Source organism: Myotis nattereri (assembly GCF_964212035.1).
Source record: "Myotis nattereri genome assembly, chromosome: 16".
In the NCBI taxonomy this organism is placed as follows: domain Eukaryota; kingdom Metazoa; phylum Chordata; class Mammalia; order Chiroptera; family Vespertilionidae; genus Myotis; species Myotis nattereri.
This window is the reverse complement of record NC_138091.1, coordinates 2652303-2677651: the sequence shown is the minus strand read 5'-3', so window position 1 is coordinate 2677651 and position 25349 is coordinate 2652303. Positions and strand designations below refer to the sequence as shown.

General features: G+C 51.4%; 1 protein-coding gene across 2 annotated transcripts in view; it reads right to left on the bottom strand.

Moving 5' to 3' along the window:
- Positions 1-21057, bottom strand: part of MPRIP (myosin phosphatase Rho interacting protein) — a 187233-nt gene extending 166176 nt beyond the window's left edge. For both annotated transcript variants that reach the window (XM_081110750.1, XM_081110751.1), the window contains exon 1: positions 20836-21057. In XM_081110750.1, the coding sequence (XP_080966876.1) occupies positions 20836-20958 (123 nt within the window). In that variant the 5' untranslated portion in view covers positions 20959-21057. The remainder of the gene's footprint in view (positions 1-20835) is intronic.
- Positions 21058-25349: the final 4292 nt, after the last annotated feature.

The following is a 25349-nucleotide window of genomic DNA, read 5'->3' as shown; positions in this document are numbered from 1 at the left end:
ACACTACCAGTAATCTCATTGTACATCTCAGCAGGGCTCTTGGGTGGCAGGTGCATTGTCAGTGAGCAGTACTATCTTGAAAGGAGTCTTTCTTTCTGAGACTGGGTCTCAACAGCGCACTTAAAAGATGAGTACACCATGTTGTAAACAGATGTGCTGTGTTGTTCCATTGACAGGCAGAGTGGATTAGCATCGTTCTTAAGAGCCCCAGGATTTTGGACTGGAACGGGAGCACTGGCTTGGACTTCAAGTCACCAGCTGCATTAGCCCCTAACAAGAGAGTCAGCCCGTCCTCTGAAGCCAGGCACTGAGTTCTCCCCTCTGGTTATGGCATCTTTTCTCAAAAAGGGCTCCTTTGTCTGCAATGGACTATGTTGCTTATTAATCATCTGAGCTAGATCTTCTGAATAACTTGCCGCATCTTCTGCATCTGCACTTGCTGCTTCACCGTGCACTTCTATGACATGGAGATGCCTTCTTTCCTTCAACCTCATGACTCAACCTCTGCTACTTCCGGTTTTCCTGCTGCAGCCTCCTCACCACTCTCAGCCGCCACAGAACTGAAGAGAGGGGGGCCTTGCTCTGGATTAGGCTTTGGCTGAAGGGCATGTTGTGGCTGGTTTGATCTCCTATCCAGGCCTGTAAAACTGTCTCCCTGTCAGCAGTAAGGCTATTTCACCCTCTTATTCATGTGTTCCCTGGAGTAGCTCCTTTCATTCCCTTCAAGAACTTTTCCTTTGCATTCACAGCTTGGCTAAACGTTTGGTGCGAGAGGCCTAGCTTTCAGCCTACCTTGGCTTTCAACGCCTTCCTCACTCAGCTTAATCATTTCTAGCTTTTGCTTTAAGGTGAGAGTCGGGCGACTTCTCCTTTCATTTGAACACATAGAGTGCATTGTAGGGTATTAACTATCCTAATTTCAATATCATTGTGTGTTGCTTACTAAAAAAATAAAATTAAAAATCCCAATGTGTCACTTGAGACCTCTCTAATATTCCCTTGAACCCCCTTTCTATCCACAAGTTTAGAGGAAGCAGGACTGAACCATCACTCCTAGGCCAAGGGGGGGCCCTGGAGAGGAAGAGAATGGGTGAACAGTGGGTCAGTAGAGCAGTCAGAACGCACACAATTATTGATTAAATTTACCACCTTATATGGGCATGGCTCATGGTACCCCAAAGCAATTACAATAGTAACATCACTGATCACAGATCAATATAATAATGGTTTGAAATATTGCATGAATTACCAAAACATGACAGACATGAAATTAGCAAATGCTACTGAAAAATGGCACTGATAGACTTGCTTGATGCACACTTGCCACAAACCTTTAATTTGTAAATGAAAAACAAACATGCAGTATCTGGGAAGCACAATAAAGCAAAGTGCAATAAAATGAGGTATGGATGTAACAGTTTGGCAAAATGTGGATTATAAGCATAAACCAAAGTTTGTAGGAGGTAATAACTGTTTGAGGATATAATTTTTGGAGCTATAATTCACATACAACACAGCCATTTGAAGTGTACAATTCAATAGTTTGTGGTGCATTCACCACAACAATCAATTTTAGAACGTTTTGTCACTTCCCAAGCACTCTGTTCCCCACCCAACCCAGCCCCTCGCAACTACTACTCTACTTTCTGTCTCTAGAGTTGACTCTTGCAGACAGTTCCTATAAATGGGATCAGATACTATCTGATCTTCTGCAACTGGCCTATTTCACTCAGCATAATGTTCTCAAGGTTCACCATGTTGTAGATGTGTCAATATTTCATTCCTTTTTATGGCCAAATAATATCCCATTGCACACATGTGCCACCGTTTTGTTTATCCATTCTCCACTTGCTGAACATGGGGGCTGTTTATACCTTTCGGTGGCCATTAACACCCTTGTACATGTTTGGTGACTGTAAACCTCCTAAAAGAGACCAAAGAAGTAAACACCACTATCAATCTGAAGTTTGGACAATTAGTTCCTCAAAAGGCAAATAAGGAAAAGGGTTGAAGGGGGGTGTGGGATGGGAGAAGGCTCTGAGAGAGTCTTTATAGGCAGCCTGGGGGCAGCTCAGGCTATACAGACCGGGCTCAAGCTGAAAACCTGTCAGAGGAAACCTACTCAGGCCTTTCCACAAAGACTTCCCCACTAGCAAAGACATGGAAGGGCTGGAGAGGTGGGAGCAGGGAAGGAAGCAGGGATAGGATACATGTTTTCTTTAACAAAAGTTGACATCAGACACATAAAAATTCCTATCCAGTCATCAAATCCAAGGACCAGGACTTGAGGAGCATTTTCATTCCAAAGAGAAGAGGCAATTTTCCTGAAGCAGATGCTGAGGATTGATCCAAGCTCCCCCCTCCCCCCCAAAAAATGAAAAATCCCAATGTGTCACTTGAGACCTCTCCAAGATCCCCCTGAATCCCTGCCCGATCTACACGTTAGAGGGAGCAGGACTCAGCCATCACTCCCAGACTGAGGAATCCCAATTTCCCTCTCCACCCTGACCTCCACCCTCGTCCCAATCCTATATTCTCCAGGGTGAGGTGTACTCCACCTCCATGCCTCTCACCCAAACACCAAACTCCCAGTCAGGAATTGGGATGGGCCGGGACTTGGAAATTATCAAGCACCACTCAGTGAACAGACAAAAACACCAGGGTCACCGTGCCATTTGGCCACAAAGTAAATCAGTGGCAGCACTAGGAGGAGAACGGCCTGACCTCGCCTGTTAATCCTCAGCTGCCTCTTGTGCCCCACATGGGCAGCCCAGCAGGCCATGTAGCGCTCCAGTCTCCATCCTAAAACATCCTAATCATCTCTGACTCCTCCCTTCAGAATGCTACAGAGCAGGAGTGAAGCATACAAGCAAAGCAACTTCCCTTCCCAAGTCTGACTCCTCTAAGAGTCAGAAGAATAAGAGCTACCCCTGTTTTCACATGGAGCCCCTACCACCTTCCTAGCACTTCATTACTCCTCAGACAGCCCTTAGCACAGGAAGTGAGGGTGAGCCGGCCCCTGAAGCACAGGCTGAAGAGAACGCTCCTACACCTACAACTACGCTCCTACACCTACAACTAAGGTGGCCCTTGTTACCCTGACACCTTACTGCGAGGGCTGCCTCGGGTCAGCCCAGATCTGCACCTGCAGCCTCTCCATAATGACAGGAGTGCTCACTGCTGTTCCTATCAAGGCATTTGGGGCCTTCATGCAAATGGCCCAAGTCCCAGAGGCCCTGTTGGGAGTCCGAGAGCCAAATCTATTTTTACAAAAACACTAAGTCATCATTTGCCTTTTTCACTCTCATTCTTTCACTTATGTATAGTAGGGTTTCCAGAGACTACAGGACTTGGTAATGCAACAGACTGAATGCGGATTATCTGAGAATCCAGCTATCTTTCATTATGACAGATATTAGAGATTTTCAAAAAAGGTAAAATAATATGACTCTTCTCAGCAAAAATTTGTTTTGGAAAAGTTTCAGAATACAACTGTTATGTATGTGAACATGAAACAGATTTAATTAATTTATTTTTTTTGTTAATCCTTACCTGAGGATATTTTTCCCATTGCTTTTTTTCAGAGAGAGTGGAAAGAGGAGGAGCAGGGGGAGAGAGACAGAGGAGTGAAAGAAACATCGATGTGAGAGAGATACATCCACTGGCTGCCTTCCACACCCACATACCCATCCCGACCTGCAACCCAGGTACGTGCGTATCCTTGATCCAGGGGAACCAAACCTGTGACCCTTTAGTGCATGGGCCGATGCTGTAACCACTGAGCACACCATCCAGGGCTAGCAGGTTTATTTTTAAAGGAATTAAGAAATATTTTTTAATTTCTCAGTTTTAATTTCTAATACAGTAAATACCATGGATGTAACCCACATAAACAAAAGCCTTTTGAGGGCCTCGATAATCAAGAGCATAATGGAGTCCTGAGAACAAAAAGTTTGAGACCCACTAACCTAGCCGACTGTCCCACTCCCACAGCAGCACTCCTCAGCTCATAATTGGCCTGTCCTCCCCCCACAACACCCCTGCTCTCGCTGTTTTATTAGCAGTGTTGCCCCATCTGATTACACTTCTCTGGCTCTCTGTCAGACCAAACACAAATGAGCCTTCAACTCGTCTCCTGTCTCGACTCAGTCCTTTCTCCTCAACAGCACTACCTTAAAAGGCCACATCTCACACCAGACTTGCCCCTGCAGCTGTGTCTGTCCATCTAGAAATGAACATATTCCTCCACACAGCCAAGCAGGGACATCTTCCTGTCAAGGGCAAACCTCTGCCATGGCGAGGAGGGCTGGAGGGGGCTGAACACCATGCAGGTGACACCTGCTGGTGGGTCCCCTCCCCTGGGTCCCAAACACTAAGGCTGAAACACCGAATACCTTGGGTGTTCTGCAGGAATACTGTATATATATTGTACAGACATGCTACTTAATGCTCTTTTGTATGCACCAAATATTTCATTCTATTAAAAAATATTAATGCAAGGGTTAGAGTAAATCATGGTTTTTCAAACAGTGAAGACTCCCAGAGGCTGTGCCTCAAAGGCCACTACAGAGAGTGGGGTCGGCAGGGGCTGGGTGGGCTGGTCTCAGGTGTGCCTTTCCTCCTTCCAGCCTGCACATATGTGAGCTCCACACTGTTTCTAGAGGCTCCACATTCTACATCTTCAGAAATAAAATTTGAAAACCGGTAACAGAGTGGTGAACAGGCCGGATAAGGCCTTTTCCTTTCTCCTTCGGAGGCCCAGTATCAGACACTGTGGCCGCCCTCTAGCAGCTGCCCATGCCCCTCACCACCCTGCAGTGCCCCGAAACCCCCTACACTGTCTGCTCTTCAAGTCCCAAGCCCCTTGGCCCCCCTCCAAACAATATTAAAGCCCCACCAACTCAGCTCCTTCTTGGCAGCTCAGCTAATCTTCGAGTCAGACAAAGGAGGAAGCAAAGCTCCAAGTGGCTTGGCCACCCCTTCACACAGCCACAGCTGCCACCACCTCAGGCCAAAGCCAGAGCCTGCAACCATGAGAGTTGCCCCGGGCCCAATCCCCATCTGGACTCCTCCACATAAGGAACACTGAGCTTTGGGCATCATCGTCCACATCCCACCACTCCTTCCTGCACCTTCTCCACCATCCCCACCCAACAGTCTGTAGTGCTGACGTCTGGCTTGATGCACTGATTCAAAACACGGCACTAACAGAATTACCACTGCACCCAGCAATCAGTTCTCTACCCAGAACAACTGAGAATAGGTGTTTAAGCAAAAACGTGTTCGTAGCACCCTACTGACACCAGCCAAAAGGTGGAGGAAGCACCCTAAATGTCCATCAACAGGTGAAGAGATAAACAAATACCCTTATAGTAGAATATGACCTATATCTATACAAAAGGCTAATATGCTAAATGTCCCTCCGCCTGTCGACCAGTCGCTATGATGCGCACTGACCACCAGGGGGTAGATGCTCAACGCAGGAGTTGCCATGACTTGCAGTGGCCATTTACACGGAAACGGCAGAGCGGACCTGGTGACAGCAAAACAACACTCGGCTTCCCCCAAGTGGGACACACGCTCCGCTACCACCCCAGAGCGGCAGCCCACCAAATTGCAGCCGACACTGCCATAGCGCAAAATGCAGCCCACAGCCCAGCCCAGCCCGGAAATGGTGTCTGTGGGCACCGGGTAATGACGTCACATATCAACGCCCAGCTTCCTCTCCCTAGCAACAGACCATCTATCTATCTATCTATCTATCTATATCCTATCTAATAATAGACAAACATGGTAATGGACCGTACCTTCGCTACACCTCCCATTGGCTAATCAGCGTGATATGCAAATTAACTGCCAACAAAGATGGCGGCTAATTTGCATAATGCAGGCAGGGCCCCCGTGTGCCGCCTGAGCCCTGCCCCCAGCCGGGACCCCCATGTGCAGCCCTAGGAGGTGGGGCTTGACGGCACGATCGGCTCAAGGAAGCCCTATTCTTGCAGGAATCCTCCTGCAACGGACTTCTAGTCCTATCTAATAAAAAAGAAACATGGTAATTAGCCGTACGTCCACTACCCTTCCCATTGGCTAATCAGGGCGATATGCAAATTAACTGCCAGCCAAGATGGCGGCCAGCAGCCAGGCAGCTTGAAGTTAACATGAGGCTTGCTTGCTTCAGTGATGGAGGACTCCAACGTTCCCCGCCTGCCTTGCCAGCCTCTGAGCTTGCAGTTTGAAACATTCTAACAAATATAGAAGCTAAACAAAACCCCAGAAACCTGCTTTCAGCCAGCTGGGATCTCAGAGCTGGAGTTGAAACAGTGTTTCGATTATAGAACCCAAACAAATCAGATACCTGCTTTCAGCAGCGGAGGCCTCAGAGCTGGAGCCAGAGCTAAAGCTGGCCCAGAATAAAAAAAAAAAAGAAAAAGAAAAAGGAGCAGTTGGGAGCTTCAGTCACCCGCCAGCCTGAAAACAGACATCAGCCCCTCATCCAGACTGGCCAGGCACCCCAGTGGGGACCCCCATCTGAAGGGGGTATGACCAGCTGCAAACAGCCATCATCCCCTCACCCAGGCTGGCCAGGCATCCCAGTGGGAACCCCCACCCTGATTCAGGACACCCTTCAGGGCAAACCAGCCGGCCCCCACCCGTGCACCAGGTCTCTATCCTATATAGTAAAAGGGTAATATGCCTCCCAGCACCGGGATCAGCGGTGCCGTGAGGCCTCCCAGCACCAGGATCAGCATGACAGGGGGCAGCGCCAAAACCCCCTGATCGCTATGCGGCTCTGTGTGTGACAGGGGGCAGGGCCACAACCTCCCTATCTGCCCTACTCTGTTCATGACAGAGGAAGGCGCCCCAATCCCCTGATCAGCCCTGCTCTGTGCCTGATAGGGGGGAGCTCCCCAACCCCCTGATCGCCCTGCGGCTCTGTGTGTGACAGGGTGCGGCGCCCCAACCCCCTGATCAGCCCTGCTCTGTGTGTGACAGGGTGCAGCGCCCCAACCCCCCCCACCCCCCCGCCACAGGCCCTGCTCTGTGTGTGACGGGGTAGAGCCATAACCTCCCAATCAGCCCTGCTCTGTGTGTGATGGGGTAGACCATAACCTCCCCATAGGCCCTGCCCTGAGTGTGACAGTGGCGGCGCCCCAACCCCCTGATCGGCCCTGTTCTGTTGTGTGACAGGGGGCGGTGCCCCAACTCCCCTATCGGCCCTACTTTGTGAGTGATAGGGGGGAGCTCCTCAACCCCCTGATCCGCCCTGCTTTGTGCATGACAGGGGCGAGCTCCACAACCCCCTGATGGGCCCTGCTCTGTGCGTGACGGGGGGAGCTCCCCAACCCCGATTGGCCCTGCTCTGTGCGTGACAGGGGGTGGTGCTGCAACCTCCCCATCGACCCTGCCTTGAGTGTGACAGGGGGCAGTGCCCCAACCCCAAAATCGGCCCTACCCTGAGCGTGACTGAGGGTGGCATCGCCACCTCCCAATCCGCCCTGCTCTTTGCATGACAGGGGGTGGCACCCCAACTCCCCAATCGGCCCTACTCTGAGCCTGAGCAGGGGCTGCACCTAGGGACTGGGCCTGCCCTCTGCCACCCGGGAGCGGGCCTAAGCCAGCAGGTCGTTATCTCCCGAGGGGTCCCAGACTGCGAGAGGGCACAGGCCAGGCTGAGGGACCCCCCCTCGCCCCCGAATGCACAAATTTTTGTGCCCGGGGCCTCTAGTCCTATCTAATAAAAGAGAAACATGGTAATTAGCGTACGACCGCTACCCTTCCCATTGGCTAACCAGGGTGATATGCAAATTAACTGCCAGCCAAGATGGCGGCCGGCAGCCAGGCAGCTTAAAGCTAACATGAGGCTTGCTTGCTTCAGTGATGGAGGACTCCAACATTCCCCGCCTGCCGCTGCCGGCCTCTGAGCTGCGACTCTAAGCAACTATGTTACAAATATAGAAGCTAAACAAAACCCCAGAAACCTGCTTTAGTCGCCGGGCTTCAGCCAGCAGGATGCAACATTGTTTCAAATACAGAAGGTAAACAAAGGCCAGAAACCTCCTTTCAGCAGCAGAGGCCTAAGAGCTGGAGCCTCAGAACTAAAGCTGGCACAGAATAAAAAAAAAAAGAAAAAAGGAGTGGTTGGGAGCTTCCGTCACTCGCCAGCCTGAAAACAGCCATCAGACCCTCACCCAGATTGGCCAGGCACCCCAGTGGGGACCCCCACCCTGATCCAGGACACCCTTCAGGGCAAACCAGCCGGCCCCCACCCGTGCACCAGGCCTCTCCTATATAGTAAAAGGGTAATATGCCTCCCAGCACCGGGATCAGCGGTGCCGCGAGGCCTCCCAGCACCAGGATCAGCATGACAGGGGGCAGTGCCCAAACCCCCTGATAGCTCTGTGGCTCTGTGTGTGACAGGGGGCGGGGCCACAACCTCCCTATCTGCCCTGCTCTGTTCGTGACAGGGTGCGGCGCCCCAACCCCCTGATCAGCCCTGCTCTGTGCCTTATAGGGGGAGCTCCCCAACCCCCTGATCGCCCTGCGGCTCTGTGTGTGACAGGCTGCGGTGCCACAACACCCTGATCGGCCCTGCTCTGTGGGTGATAGAGGGTGACACCCCAACCGCCCACCATGGGCCCTGCTCTGTGTGTGACGGGGTAGAGCCATAACCTCCCCATCGGCCCTGCCCTGAGTGTGACAGGGTGCGGCGCCCCAACCCCCTGATCCGCCCTGCTCTTTGCATGACAGGGGGCGGCACCCCAACTCCCCAATCGGCCCTACTCTGAGCCTGAGCAGGGGCTGCACCTAGGGACTGGGCCTGCCCTCTGCCACCCGGGAGCGGGCCTAAGCCAGCAGGTCGTTATCTCCCGAGGGGTCCCAGACTGCGAGAGGGCACGGGCCGGGCTGAGGGACCCCCCCCTTCCCCCCGAGTGCACAAATTTTTGTGCACCGGGCCTCTAGTATATATATAAAAGGCTAATATGCTAAGTGTCTGTCCGGGTAATGACATCACATAGCAACACCTGGCTTCCTCTCCCTAGCGACAACTAGCCTCCTTGCAGTTTCTTCAGCCCAGAAACAGGACTTGCTTTATAGCCAGGCGCCAACATTTCACACTTTAACCAAATGTCTGTGAAGCGTTTTCCCTTGCCTCATCTCATTTGATCCTCAAGAAGTCCTGGAGTAGGTAGATAGGAGACTCGGGGGAATCCTATTTTCTTTTCATTAGCTGGAAAACAGAGATTTAGAAAGCTTAGAAACTTGATCCGACTAAAAAAAAGAAATGATGGACCTTGAAAATGATTTCAGGTTTTCTTACTGGGCAGAATATAGTCAAACACTGATGAAGTTAAATATTTTACCCTTTGTTCTCCCTGCGTGACCTACAATAATAATCTGCTTTGTGTTGGTATTTACTGCTGTGTTGCTGACAATTACCTGAAAGAGAAGTTGGAGTGCTTCACTGGGCTGGAAAAAGTTTAGCTACATCAGAAAGCAGGTCTAATTAAGCAAGTTTGTTCTATATCTGTAAAAGGCTAAGTTGACTCGCACATGTGCAATTACATATAAAGCTCTCACTGGTGTCAATCACATGCATGTGTTTCGATCTCTCACTGTCAATCGTGAATTTAGTTGACACTTCTATTATAGAGAAAGGGCGAATAGTGATATTAAAATATTTCTTCTAATTAATTTCCTTTCAATGTGCACAAATTCATGCACCGGGCCACCAGTTCAGTCATAAAAAAAGCAATGAAGTACTGATTCATGCTACCACATATATGAACTCTGAAAACATGCTGTGCAAGAAGCCAGAACAACAAAAAAAAAAATCACATATTCTACAATTCCATTTTGATGAAATTTCCAGAAGAAGTAAACCCACAGAGACAGAAAGCAGACTGATGGTTGCTAAGGACTGGGAGTGAAGTGTAGAGAACCACCATGCAATAGTTGCTGGTGTTCCTTCAGAGTGATGAAATATTTTAAACTAGAGTGGTGTTTGCACAACACTGGGGATGTACTACATACAACTGAACTGAACTTTTCAAAAAATGGTTAATTTTGTCATGTGAATTTCACCTAAACATTCCCCCCCCCCCCCCGCAAACACATGCACGCATGAGCATGCACAGAGCTTACTAGATCCCAGGCACAGAGGGCAAGGATACACAGTTGATGGTCTGCTCTTCATTCTTCCCTCTCACTTCCCACAGATGCCCACTCACCCCTCTGCCCACACACAAACCCTGCAGTCCAGCCCAGGCTCCCTGGACTACAGCAGTTAAAGAAAGAGGGGGAAAGTGACATTTTAAAAAGCCTCTCCCCACCCTGGCTGGTATGCTCAGTGGTTAGAGTATCTGCCCACAGACCAAAGGGTCATAGGTTCAATTCCCAGTCAAGGGCACACACCTGGGTTGCAGGTTTAACCCCTGGCCCAGAAGAGGCATGTGCAGGAGGCAACCAATCAATGTGTCTCTCTCATCTCTCTCTCTTTCTCTTTCCCCCATTCTGTCTCCCCCTCCTTCCCTCCTGCCCTTCCACTCTCTAAAAATCAATGGGGAAAAAATCCTGGGGCGAGGATAAAAAAAATTTTTTGCTGCCTCTTCCGTTTGGTCTTAACAAGGAGCCATGGCCGTGGGATTTTTGGAACATGACACCATTTGTGGCAAAGGGAGAAAGTGTAGGGACAAATTCCTGGGGTAAGAGCTTTGCATGAAAGAGTCACCCCCATCCCTCAAAAAGCAGTGCTTCCATTAAAAAACAGGTAGGAAAAAAAGAAACAAGTCTACGTAAGTTCAGCCCAAGCCTCAACCTCCAGCCACACCCTTCCCAGCACACACACACCCTTCTGGCAGGACAGCCCTTCACCCCTGACACGAGGGGCCAAGGGCCACACAAAGCCAGAGACCGAGGGTCCAGAAGGCCCCACTTACGTCACATGGGAAACAGTGGAAGGAGGGGTCCCTGCGTTAGACTGTCTGGGTCTGCACCCAGCTCCACCACCTACTGTATTACCTTGGGCAAGTTACAATAACCTCTTTCCATCTCAATTTTCTCACCTCTCTAGTACTTCATAAGGCTGCTGTGAATATAAGTGAGTTAATAGTGGCCTGTTTACTATGAATGCCACCAGGGCCTCAATAAATATTCCCAGAGCATGTCAACTGCTCCTGCGATTTAAGTATAGGCAAACCTCTGCCATCAGAGGCTGTGTGGCCATACTTGCTGGCCCAGCTCCCCAAAGAAGAGGACTCCTAAGCTCACAGGATTTCTAGATGGGAACTGTGCCGAGATGGCGTCTGCTTGTGAGATGAGCTTGTTCACAGGCTTTCGCAAGGAGCCAGTTCTACTTGTTAGGCCCCTAGAGACGGGTCCCTTGGCAAAAGGCTGCAATCCTTTTTAAAAGCTGGGAAGGCAGTGGGGTGGAGATCTCCTGCCCACCTGCCCAGCGACGTGGGACTGGACCTGGCTGCTCTCTACGCTCCTCTAGCCAATGCACCCAGGCCCCAGGGTATGAGGACTTTGATTCCCAGACAACTGCTCCCAGGGACACCAGTCGATAAGTGGCTTCTCTTAATCCCCCCTCTTTGCTGATGGCAACTCTGACACTTCCCACCAAAGTGACTTCTGAAATTGGGATCAGCCACTGCCACTGATGGGACCTGCACTGTGCACTTCTCTGGGCTTGGCAGGGGCTTGGGGGGCTGCTGTGCTGGCCACTGGCCACTGTCCCCTGGATCAGCACACGCTCTAATGTGAACTCTTGAGTTGATGGCACCTGTTCTCTTCATTTCCTGCCCACTACAAATTCTTAAAACCAATTCAATCTTTACTACTATACTTAATTGCTGAAAAATCAAACCCAAACAAGCAAAATGACTATGGCCCTTCCAGTCCCTGGGGGCTAACATGAGGAAGTTGCTAGGGTGATGCCAAGCAGCTCAGTGGGAGAGGAGGCAGCCTGGGCTATGTTATGTGGGTGTGGGGGTACATACAAACAGTGGGGTCAGCCAGTCCACAAAATCACAGAGGGAGGGCCTCTCTCTGGGGCAGTGCTGGCGAAATGAACCCCATTTACTGAGCTCCCACCACATACCCAAGCATTGACAAATTTGGCACTTGCCATTTCTTTCCCCTTCCACCACCTTCATGACACCCAAAGACATGGTGTTATTACAGCCCCCGGTTTTCAGAGGAGGGACACAGACACAAACTCTGACTAACATGCTCATTAAAATGGAGCTGAAAGTCCTCCCCCCCCCCCCCCCCCCCCCCGCTTCACACACACACACCGTTCCGTTCCCTTGAGCACATTTCAATGGAAAGTGGAATTGGGTCACATTTCTAGGTCAGAGTGGGTCCCCAGACAGAAGACAAATAAACACCCCAACCCTACTTAGCCCAAGGCTCCCTACATCCAGGTCGCTCACCAACCTGAGTGGAAAGGCTCTAGGTGTGGCACCCAGAAGCCTGGAGATGCTGGCTCTTTCTCTGATTCAAATGAGTCTCCCAGCAGCCACTGCCCACCAGCCCCTTTAGCTACGGACCAGGGCTCAGGTGAGAGACCAGTCTTGAAGGTGCGCGTGGAGCCTTGCGGTCTGCCCTGTGCTTTAGGACCCACGGAGATCAAGGACACAACTATTTCCTGATTCTGAATTCCTGCTTCAGGGGAAAACAGTACTTCCTGTGCAGGGCTATGCCAAAGGTGTGGTCACTGCCACAGGCCAGCAGCCTGCCTGGGGAACGTGGGATACCCCGGAGCTAAGGAGATTTCAGAACCTGCAGGAGGACCTGCACAATGTCCTGAACTGCCGACTCCCCACATATACCCCACACACCCCAGCAACTAAGAAATCCAAGTCAGGGTAAGGCCCTGTTTTTTATAGCAAAGGTTATCAGACAGGAAGGCCAAACAGAACTTTGGGAAAACCCACACTGGCCTCCCTGTGACCTAGGCAGGTCGCTGAATCTTTCTGAGCCTCGGTGGCTCCATCTGCTAACTGGGGGCAATACCTCACTTTTGCTTAATGGAGGGAGATCACCCAGCCCCTTGCGGGTCCTTGCTCTCCCCTGGCTAGGAATTAGAAGTTCATTCGCTTTGATTTATTTTGCAATACCCCAGCCTGCTACAGAAACAGCACAAGTTTACAAGCAAAGTGAGCAGGAAGACAGACTCCAGGCCACACGAACACTGGTGTGGAAGCCTCATGGAACTGAGTTCTATATCACAGCCCATGGCTAGGCAGCTTGGTGGCCTTGATCGGGCCACCCAACCTCCCTTGTGGTCATGCTGCCACCAGCCCTGCTCTCCTCCCAGCTGCCAAGGGCAGGATGAGGTCATGGTCTATAACACTTGATTCAGTGAGTGGACTCAGAAGGGCCCATCTGCTCACTCTCATTGCAAGTTGCCCCGCATCCAGCACAACATGCAAACGCCAAGCTGAGTTGGAGGAGAGGAAGCAGAGGGTTACAAGCTCCTGGCAAAAAGCTGTGGTTTCATGTGAACTACAATGAGCCTGACTAGAAAAAACACAGTGAGTGGTCTGGAAGGCTCCAGTCCCGTCTACAGAGCCCAAATGCCAGCGAATCAACCACTGGCTCTCACCGCCAAAGGAAGTGGTACTGTGATGGGAGCAGTGGGGATGGGCATCCAGGGTTCCATCCCAGGGCAGCTGTGAAACCATCCTGGATGATTTCGTAGGACCCTCAACCGCTAAAAGTGGAGGAACCACACAATCTAGGGAAGTGACAGGAGGCTCCAGAGATGAGGAGCGGAGGTGGACAAGAAGCCAAGCTCCAGGCTTCTACCTAATGTATTCCAGAATTGTCACTTTTTATGTCTCATATATGGCATTTCCGTATGTGATTACTTTGAGTAAAAGGATCCAAGATGTAATGAAAGTTTCAAAACCACTGACCTGGTGCAACTGTGTCATTTCAAAGGGGAAAATGAGGCTTGGAGAGTGAGTTTTCAAGGATGAATGAAAAGCCTATTTTCTCAGGTTGAATGCTTCCAAATTAGCACTCAGTGCTCTTACACCTCTCCCTGTCCACCCACCTCCCTCCCACAGTATTAGGACGCCACAGTAGAAGTTACTTCCCTATGTCTCTTTTCCCTGCTTTCAATGCTCTCCCCTCTCTTTTAAGGCTAAATAGCAGCTTGAGAACAATTTAACGATACTAGTAAACATTCCAAGTGCAAGTTCTTTATTTCAGCTAAACAATATCAGGGTCCTAGTAATCAGGGACAGCCTAAACAAAGGCTACCCCCACAGCAGTGGTCCTCAGGACACTTCCTGGAATATTACCACCAAGGGGGTCCAGCCACCTCCACAGGCCTGGCCAGCATCCTCCCTTCATTCCATTAGTACACCACTCCCTGCACAGCGAATATGGGTACCCACTTTGTGAGTGGGAAACCGAGGCGCCAAGAACATAAGTGACCTTCCTGGGTCACCCTGCAGTTTGTGCCAAGAATAGAACACAGGTCTTCCATTGTAGTCCTTCTGTTGTAGCAAGGGGAAAAGAATCCAGAGACAAAGGTCAGGCAGCAGCTAGAACGCAGGGAGAGGCAGCTGGACACAGCTGCAAACACTCAGCACAGACAAAGGGCTGTGTCAGAGCGCAGCCAGCACATCCAGTGAGGAGCCTGGAGGGGCACACCAGCCTGCCCCCTGCTCGCAGGCTCTCTCCAGGGACAGGCCAACGTGGCCTTGGCCAGCACCCTTCTCCCTTTTGCCCCTGGATAGGGAGTGAGGATCAGAGGCCCAATGTCCTCAACCACACTAAAAAGTCTCATCAAAGAAGATGTAATATTCAAAGCATATTACACCTGAAAGTTGGCTAAAAAAGACACTGAGGAGGCGAGGGGCACAGAGTCCCGAGAGAAACTGCTCTGCACAGCGCCCTCAGGGAGGACAGAAACCTACAAGCACAGCCTCCCCCCTCTTCTGCCCCCCGGGCCCCAAGGGCCCAGCTGCGGACAGGGCTGCTGCAGTTCCAGCGTCTGGTCTTACACTGCAGCACCAGCCACTCATGGCTCTGGAGCCCTTGGCAAGTGGCTAGTCTGAACTGAAAGGTGCCATAAAGGTATAACTGCACATAACTTCTTTACATGTTGAAAGGAGAATATTTTGGATATGTTAGGTCAATTAAGATTAACTTCACCTATTTCTTTTTACTTCTTGAATGTGGCAACTAGAAAAGTTTAAATTACAGCTGTGGTGGGTCTAACCCAGGGGATTGGCAAGCTGAGCCTGGTAGGCCACATCTAACCCACTGGATTTCTTAAGGCCCAAAACCAAGAATGGCTTTTACATTCTAAATGGTTCTATGAGTACCTACACAAACGCCTCGATGTGGCCAGTTAGCCTACAAAGCCTGCAATAGTATTTACTATCTGACTTTTTTTTTAAAAAAAAGGTCAATCCCTGATCTAGACTCTAGAAATAATCAGATAGTCACTCCAAATGACACAAAAAGCAGAGGGCAGGTTTGGGAAGTATGTACCTGTGTGTGCACACGCACTTGCAATTTTTGTGCATATTTTTATTGAGGTAAAATTCATATAAAATGGACCATTTTAAAGTGATCAATTCAGTGGCATTTAGTACATTCACATGCTATGCAACAGCATCTCTATCTGGTTTAGAACAGATCATCACCCCAAAATAGAAACCTGATCCCATCAGCAGCCACTCCTCATTCCACCCTCCCCCAGAACCTTGACAACCACTAATATGCTTTGTTTCTATGGATTTACCTATTCTGGATATTTCCTATAAACAAATCACACAGTCTGTGACCCTGTGTCTGACTCTTTCACTTTACATCATGTTTTTGAGGTTCAATCATGCTGTAACATGTCTCAGTACTTCCTTCCTTTTTATAACTGAACTAGAGGCCCAGCGCACGAAATCGTGCGCGAGTAGGGTCCCTAGGCCTCGCCTGTGATCAGGGCCATGTCCGACACTCGGGACGCCCGGCGACACCCCACTACACTCCCCGCCCTGCAAAGCTCCACAACACTTGCCTCTGACACCCTGCAATGCTCCATGAAGCTCCCCACCCCGCAACGCTCCACAACCTTCTCTGCAGCTGCCCCTCAATGCTTGCTGCTCCCCGCCACCCACCGCCCGCCCTGCTCAACAGTCCCCAGTCCTGCCCCGCCGCCACCCCCACCTCGCCCCCGCCGTTTGCCGTGGTTCCCCATTCACCATGCTGCAATCAGAGCCCTGGAGGGGGGCGGGGGGACCAAGAGGTGTTCAATGCACCTCATGGCGACTGGTCGAGCGGTCATTCAGTTGTGACACTTATGGTCCTGGCCTTTTATTATATAGGATAATATTCCAATATATGGATAAACCACAATTTGCTTATCCATTTATCCATCCGTGGATACTTGGGTTGTTGCTATGTTTTGGCTACTGTGAATAGTGCTATCATGAGCATATGCATAAAAGCCTTTAGAAATGCTTTTATAACTTTGGAAAGAAGACCTTTGTATGCTAAGATTAAAACTACAAACTACAGCCCTGACCAGTGTTGCTCCTGTGGTTAGAGCATCAGCCCACACACCAAAAGGTCTTGGGTTCAATACCTGGCCAAGGACATGTACCTGGGTTGCAGGTTCCATCCACCACCCTGGTCAGGATGTGTGCAGGAGGCAACCAATCAATGTGTCTCTCTCACAATGATGATTGTGTGTGTGTGTGTGTGTGTGTGTGTGTGTGTGTCTCCCTTCTTTCACTCTCTAAAAATATCAATGGAAAAATATCCTTGGGTGACGGTTAACAAAATAAATAAAAAGTCACTATTTATTAAAAGGACTGCAAACTATAAAGGAAAATATGGAAATTTAACTGCATTCATATTTAAAACTACCATATGATATAGAGAAATGACCATACATAAAAATTAAAAGACAAGTGACGCCCTGAGAGAAAATACCTGCGCTATATGACAGGTGTCAGATTAATACCTTGAACAGGAGTCACCAAATCCTGAAAACTGACTGGCTTTGTAAATAAAGTTTTATTGGAAACAGTCATTTCCCATTAGTTTATGTATTGTCTACAGCAGCTTTATACTGCAGTTTTTGCACTATAATAGCAAAGTTGCATAGTTGCTACAAAAATTGTATGACCTACAAGGCTAAAATATTTACTATCTGGCCTTATATAGAAAAGGTTTGTGGACCCCTGACCTCGAGTATATATATAGAAAACTCCTACAAATCAATGGGGGTGGAGAACTAACCCAATTTAGAAAAACAAAAACAAAAACATGGCAAACAACAGGAACTGGCATGCACTAGAGAAATAAAATATATTTAACAAATATTATAAAGACAGGCTTAACATCACTGGTAATTAGGGAAAATATTAAAGGATTAAATCATTTGATAATATCCAATCCTGGCAATAGTATGACACAGCCATTTTAGAAAGGCAATTTGGTGCTACCTATAAAAGATGTAATGCGCTTGATGTCAATCCTGTCATCTTTTTTAAGTATTTGCCCCAGAAAAATACTTGCATTCATGCAGGCACATATGTACCCAAAAACATTTAGAAAGCTGTTCCTGGAAGCATTTTGTTTATAACAGTAAAACCCAGAAGTAACCTTGCTGTCCATCAATACAGTAAAACTATAATACATATCTGGTGGCACACTATACACAATGACTTTTGTATATTTGTATTTAATACCATGAAGAGAGTTGTAAGACATGTTACTAACCAGAAAACATACGTTGCGCATACGTACATACAGTTTAAGTTAAAAAAGGTTTTAGCTATGAACTTGAGTCCATATCTACGCAGGAAATGCATCGGAGAAGAACTGAAGGACAGATGCTACCCTGTGGACAGGGGCTGGGACTGGAGGATGCCCTGACAGGTAACAGAGGATTGTTGCTTATTCCTTTCCCTGGATCACTCTGAATTCCCATAGTGAGGAAAGACTACGGAACTCGTCTGCTCGAGCGAGCAATCTCAAGGTCCCTAGTGGGATACCCGAAGCCTGCTCTCCAAGGAACCTTCTGTAACATCATTACCCTTGACGCAATCCTCCTCACCACAAGTGTATGGGAGGCCACTGGAGACCCTCTATACGAGTAGGGCAAGAACAGTGGATGAAGATTCCTCACGGTGTCCCCGAACCGGGCAAGCTGCTGGGGTTGGTCTCCTCCTGGTTAAAAGTAGGTTAGCTGATCTTAAGGCTCTTCCAGGTCTGAGGCTACCATGCAGTCCCTGAAAGAGGTTTCTGTACCTCTCTGGGGGAAAACAAACAAAAGTCACAGCTGTGGGAATAAGCTCAAATCAGAGGGCTGGGAGAAATGCCTGCCTGGGACGAGGACACCCCAGGGCAAAAGCCAGTCTCACTGACTCCAGTGTCCTCACCGCTTACGGGGGGGGGGGGGGGGGGGGGCCTCAGTTATTGCTGATCTGTCTTCCCGCCTTGATGGTCGAAAATAAGCTCAGGGCAGAAAAGGGAGCAAGGACCTGGGGGAGACTGATGGGAACCCATGGCGGAGGTTTTCTGAGGAAGCCAGGAGGATGAGAGGAAGAAGCTGGGGTAGTAAGGGAGGGGCCGGATGCAGAGAGCGGCGGCGAAAGCTCTTGGCAGCAGCCCTGGGGCCCCCTCCTCGTTTCAAGAGCAGTTTCTTCCTGAAAGATCCCAGGAGGTGGAAGGCTGGCCTAATCTCTCGCAGCACAAATAGCCCCACTCATTAGTTCAGAAACTACCATTCAGGCCTGTTTTAAAATCAACAATTCAACTGTGAACACAGCGAAAGAGAAAAAGTACTTTGAATGTGTAACCCCACTCCTCTGAATCAAATTATCAACAGATTTTTTAAAATTTTTAACAGATTCAACTTAAATATACATATTTCATTCCAGTTAATCTAAGCCTAAGAATCAGAAAGCAAGTCCTCTGATGACTGCCTGGAATAACAAGGAAACTCTCAGAACTCCGCCAACCCCACGTTTACTATTCCAAAGGTGTTTTTTGTTTGTCTTTTTAAATTGTAAGAAAAAAAATCTAATAAAACATCAGTCCTTCCTTTTCACAATAGCCTGGTGATTGAGGTAAGTCAGGAATCTCTACTCCCAGTTTATAGAAAAGGAAATGAACTAGCCCTGCCGGTGTGGCTCCTTGGTTGAACGTCCACCCATGAACCAGGAGGTCAGGGTTCAATTCCCGGTCAGGGCACATGCCCCATCGCCAGTGGGGGGATTGGGGGAAGGGATTGGGGGGGCAGGCAAGAGGCAGCCAATCAATGATTCTCTATCATCACTGATGCTTCTATCTCTCTCTCCCTCTCCCTTCCTCTCTGAAATCAATAAAAATATTTTTTAAAGGAAATGAACTGTACAGAGGCAAAGGGACTTGCTCAAGGTCATATAACTGAAAGTGACCGCCAAGACAAGAAGCAAGGTCTCCGGACGCCCGGCCAGGACCCGCATTCCTCATACTCTGCTTCCCAGAAAAAGGCACCCAGTGGAGAAAGGGAATCCCGGCACAAGCCCAACCCACAGCCAGAACCTGGCCAGACCCAGCTCCACCCGGGCTGACCTGCCTGGCCTCCGTCCCAACCATCGTCGGGCTCCGCAGCTTCAGGGTCTGGGTGGCTTCTGGCCCACATGAAAGGAGTCTGTTCTGGTTGTTGGGCACCTGCCCAGAGGACGGCACTGCGCCCCAGGCCATGAATCCTGCCCTGACCCAACTCCCGACTGTCCTCAGCCCGAGAGGAAGTCGGACCCTGCGAACACTCGGCCGCAGCGCCTTCCTCCTGGGTTCTTCTGAAAACGCAGAGGCCAGCCGCTCTCCCATCAGGCATGTCTCTCCGGGCAGGACGGAAAGCTCTGGGGGGGGCAGGGGGCACAGACACCCCAAGGGGATGCAGACCAGGCTGCAAATCCAACAAAGCTGAAGGCCCCAAAGCCTTCCTGCGTTCCCCGAGCTGGGGGGCAGCCAGTGTCAGGTCCCCAAGGACCAGTGGGGCCACAGCCCGGCTTCTCGGGGGGCTGTTCCCATACAAGCCCCTCCTCCTGTCACTCCAGGGCGGGGGCCCCGGGACCTGCCTTTCAAAGAGGCAGGTGTGGGCGCCCCGGGACCATCCCGGAGCCCCATCTGACAGGTACAGGAGGGAGCAGGGACCCGACTCTCCCCGGCCCGCGGCGGCCTCACTCCTCGCCCAGGGCCGGCGGGAGGGGAGCCCCCGCCCCACCACCAGCACCAGGCCCCGCTTAGTCCCAGGGAAGACCCTCCTCCCCGGACTCCCGCCCCGACTGCACAAGGACAAGAGGAAGAGGCCCCAGCCCCCCAGCCCCCACCCCGGCGGCCACCCGGGGACAAGTCCAAGTCGGGTCCCACGACGGGGGCGGGGGGGGGGGGGGGGCTGTGAAGCAGCAAGAAATCCTCGGCGCTGTGTCCGAACTAAGGAAAACCAGGCGTTTTTGAGTCACCCAAAAAGCATGAATCACCCGGCAGCGCTGGGAGCGGAGAGGATGTTATTTTTCGGCATACTTGAGGCTGTTCCCTTTGTCCCGGGCCTCAGTGCACGTCCCGCCACCCCCGCCCCCCTCACACACACACACTCTCACACTCACACTCGCACTCGCACGCCAGGGCTCACGCACATTTTTCCGGCTCTTTTTGCTTTCCCAGGAGCCTCAGATGCACCCCCACCCGCGCCCGCCTCCTTTCCCTGCGGGGCCGGCTCCCGGGCGTCGGAGCGGCGAGGCGCCGGCTCCCGGGAGGCTCTCCGGCCCCGAGCGCGGGGCCGCCGGCGCCAGGCCCGCCTCGCCCCCGGGCCCCGCTCACCTGCGTCAGGTCCTCGTCGTTGAGCAGATGCGACTCGCGGGGCTTGAAGCAGTTCTGACACTTGCTCTTGTTGAAGATGTTGGCCTGGAATTTCCTGCACGGGTTCTCCTTGGCCGCCGACATGGTCGGCGCGGCGGCGGCGAGGCCCACAGGCCGGCCCGGCAGACGGCGGCGGCAGGGGCGGCGGCACCATGCACGGCGGCTCGGCGGTCAGCGCGGGCGCCGCGGCATGTCCCCGCCTCACACCGGCCGCGGGCCGCCGACGCAGGCCGGAGCGCGCCCCCGGCGGTCAGGGCGGCTCCGCGGGGCCGGGACGTGGGCCAGGCCCTCACAGAGCGCGCGGTCCCCGCCGCCCGCCCGTACAGCCACCGCTCGGCCGCCGCGGGCCCATGGACGCGGCCTCCTGGGCCCCTGCCTCCCCGCGCTCGGCCCGCCTCTCAGGCCCCGGGTCGCCGCGGGTCCCTGCGGTCGGTCCGGCCGCCGCTGCCCCCGCGCCCAGCGGCCGCAGCAAATGGGAGCGAAGCGCCTCGCGCACTCCCGGGGCGGGGCCGGGGGCGGGCGCGGGGGCGGAGGAAGCACGCGGGGCTGTGCGGGGCGGAGCCTCGCCCCCGACGCGATCGGCGGCCCTACCGACCACTGGCAGTGGTGAGCTTCAGCTAACAAAGAAACCTCTCGGCCAATGGGAGTCAGGGGCGGGACCAAGGGCTGCGGCGTCAGGTAACTGGTAGGCGGGAAGGTGGGGCGCCGCGAGGGGACGTCAGGTTTGGTGGACGGGCGCCGAGGGGGCACTGACAGCTGCGGGGGCGGAGCCCGGGGGGAAGGGGCGGGCCCGACCGCTGGGCGGGCTCCCTGCAAACCTCTCACTGCCAACAGCGCCTTCCCGAGCCTGTCTCGGCACCGGAGCCCAGCCTGGACCTACTATGCGCCAGCCCTACCTCCCTCCATCATAGAAATCATAGGCAGCATTCCGAGCGCTTGGTAACAGGCACAGAGAAGTTATGAAATAGAAGGTAGAGTTTCAAGGGATGACTAAGAGAAGATGTCAGCCTCCCAGAGCTGTCAGTTCTATTATGGGAGACTAGTAAAGGCTGACTGTATGCCAGACACTAAACTAGGAATTCTCATCCCCATGATGTGCTTGAGGTAAGGCTCAAGCCCGACTCAATATGTGCAGCCTCCTGGCCAAAAGGCCACCTGGAGAAGAATGGAAAAGAGGCACGGGCAGAAGATGCAGGAGCCCAGGGAGGAGGAAATGCACTCCTTGGGGAAATAGGGGCCTTCGAGGAGGTAGGGAAGTTTGAGCAGATGGCCAGAGGTTGAGGAGGAGGGAGCAGGACAGACATGAGGGCCAGGCCGCCCAGGACCTTGGGTCCAGGCTCAGGCGTATATATGTCATCATGCGGCAGCCAGGAGTCAACTACCTGAGCCTTCAAACAGGGGAGTGAGCTAACTCAACGCTCACAGAAGGGGTGACGCTGAAACGTGTATTAGTGGCAGGGACAACAGCTGCTGCTCAGGGAATGGGAAGGTTCTGGGAGCGAGAAGTAGCCCATGCTCCCAGAGCTGTGTACCTTTCCACTGATCCTCTGGTGACGCTCGATCCTAGGGAGGGAGATTCAATACAGTAAGAAATACCTTCCTAAAGGAAGGTGGGCCGGGGTCCCCGCAGCCTTAGGGCCAACACGCAGCTCTATCCCTCACTAGCTCTGCGGCCTAGGTAAGTCCCTTCGTGCCGACTGCCTCAGTGACCTCATTGACACAATTGGCATGATGGCATGGTTGTTGTGAGCATCACATGATTAATGCTGTAAAATATTGAGCATAATGTGGCAAAATGTTAATTTGTGAATCTAGACAAAGGGTATGTAGTGTACCATTCTTGCAACTTTCCTATTGGTTTAAATTTTTGCAAAGTAAGTGTGGGAGGGAGGGGGAGCTGGGGGGAGGGGTAGACAGACAATTCTTGCTTGTATAGAATACCCAGAAACTGATACCAATGGTTGCCTCTGGGGAGGGGAGTTGGGTGGTTGAGAGGCGACCTACTTTTAATTTTCACTGTAAGCCCTTTTGTTCTCTTTGGATTTGATATTGTGTGAATGTACAACTTGTTTGAAAAGAATTTCTGAAAGTCCTACCATGCCTCAAGGCCAACTCCATGGCCACTTCCCTTAAGAAAATGCTTGGCATGTTCTGCTCAGGTCCCTGGACACAGGCAGCACCTGCCCTGCCAGGAGGGTCCACCGCTGGGGGCACACAGAAGCATTCGAGTCATGCCTGCCTGGAAGGAGCTCACACTTAAGCAAGTGGAGAAACAGGAGGCCGACAGACAGATACAATCCAGGGAGCTATGGAGGTGCCTACAAAGGCACCCAGCTGCATCTGCAGCTTCAGGGACAGCTCCTTGCAGAGGCAGGGCCTGGGCTGAGTCTTGAGCTGACTAAGACCCAGCCAGGAGGAGGCAGAGACAGAAGGAGCTCAGGGTTGACGCTCAGGGTCTTGAAAGCAATGGGTGTGTCCATGAGTACAAGCACCGTGATATGACTGGGTAGTTCAGAGAGATGATAGTAACAGCAACGAGGATTATTGGGAGGATTAAATAGATGTGCATGTGGAGGTTTAGCATATGCGTATGAATACCTATTATGACAGATTGGAGTTCAGCCTCTTCAGGGAGATCAGTGTTGTTGTTGTATAATTATTTCTTATCTCCATTTTACAGAAAACAAACATGAGGCTCAGGGTATTTAAAGAGCTTATCTGTGGTCAGAATATAGACCCTCTGAGTGAGGAGTCAAGCCCGGCAGGCTGACATCAGAGTTGCCTGGGCAATGGAGAGCCATTAGCTCAATATTTTAGATAAAAATAAGGGCTGTTTGTCTGGAGGATGAATCAGAGACAGAGGACTGGAAACATTATCCATCAGGAAACTACTACATTAGCCCAGGAAGTAGAGACGGCAGGGACCTGAACTAAGATAGGGCCAATGGGAGAAGAAGATGATGAATTTGGGAAATATTTCTTTTAGGAGATAGAATAAGTATATTTAATCTCTCACTGTGCTACATTCCAAAACTTGACTGTGAGCACCATGACAGCAGGACTGGATCCAGGTCCCTGCTGCAGGTCTAGTGCCTAGTTCCGTGCCTGGCACAGGGTAGGTGCTCAAAAGTGAATTAATGACCGTTCACTGCTCTTTTATTGTCATATCTCCCACCCAGATTATAAAACCCAGGCAAGCAGGGTTCCAGGGGCCTAGAACAGACTAAGCACAAGGGCAAATAGTGTAAACAGGTGAGCAGCCACTGGGCTGGACACTTAAGATATGCTCACTTTATGGCATATCTGAATGTATAATGTGCATCTCCAGGAAAAATAAACAAACATGCAAAGGCCTCTCAAGTGGGCCCCAATGCAGGTAAATTCTTCTCTGTGCACCTGACAGCTGCCCTGGGAAGTGTCCTTGCATCCTGTGAGGGAGCAGAGCTTGCACACACACACACACACACACACACACACTCACGCACACGCGCATGCGAGTGCACTCACAGATACCCACTCTCACGTGCAGCTGTAGAACTCCCACACACATATACACAGGCACACACCCACAAAAGGTAGCCACTGTTTGATCTTTATCACCACCCTGGTCCCTAAATGAGAACTCCAAATCCTTGTAGTTCGGTCCAAAAAGCACTGTCCTGGTTGGTCAGAATGGAGCCACTCTGATTGGTTGGTGAAGATGCTCATGAGGCTGTTATAGTAGTGCAGCTCCGATTGGACGGGAAATTTCAGCCCTATTGGTTGAAATACTATCCCAGGAACTCCTTTACAAGGCTGGCTCAGCCCTCACTCACAGATGGACGGACGCAGTGCAGGCCTGCAGTCCCATGCAGGCTTTCCCCTGAAGTGTGGCTTTCATGCGGAGCTGCTATGCTCTGTTTTTAAATTTGAACCCAGTCAGCCACCAGGATCCCAATCAACTCACAGAACAGCGGTCAAGCTGCTATTTTAAGGAGGAGTGGGGTGTTTTATGCAGCAAAGCAACCTGAGAAGGGGCCTTAACGGGTACATTGATCCTTGGGGTCAACGTGTTTGTTTCACTTAATAGGAAACTGCCAAACAGTTCTCCCAACCGGAGAGCTGGCTCTCCTCTCCCCCTTTCTCTTCTAATCTATATATACCGTATACTAAAAGGCTAAGCGACCAGCCGACCGGCGGACCGGCCGGTAGGTATGACCCGCACTGACCAGCAGGGGGCAGACGCTCAACGTAGGAGTTGCGGAGCGACAGCAACTTTGCAGAGTGCCCTCTGGCACTCTGGGACCCCTCGGGGGATGTTGGACTGCTGGTTTTGGCCCGATCCCCACTGGCCAGGCTGAGGGACCCCACCTGCCGGAGGGACCCCCACTCACTCCACAGACACCCTTAGAGCTGCGGCGCCACCCCAGGTGTGGCCAGCCAGGGAGGGACCTCGGGAAGTTGGCTCCAGGGTATGTCTGACCCATCTCGCTCAG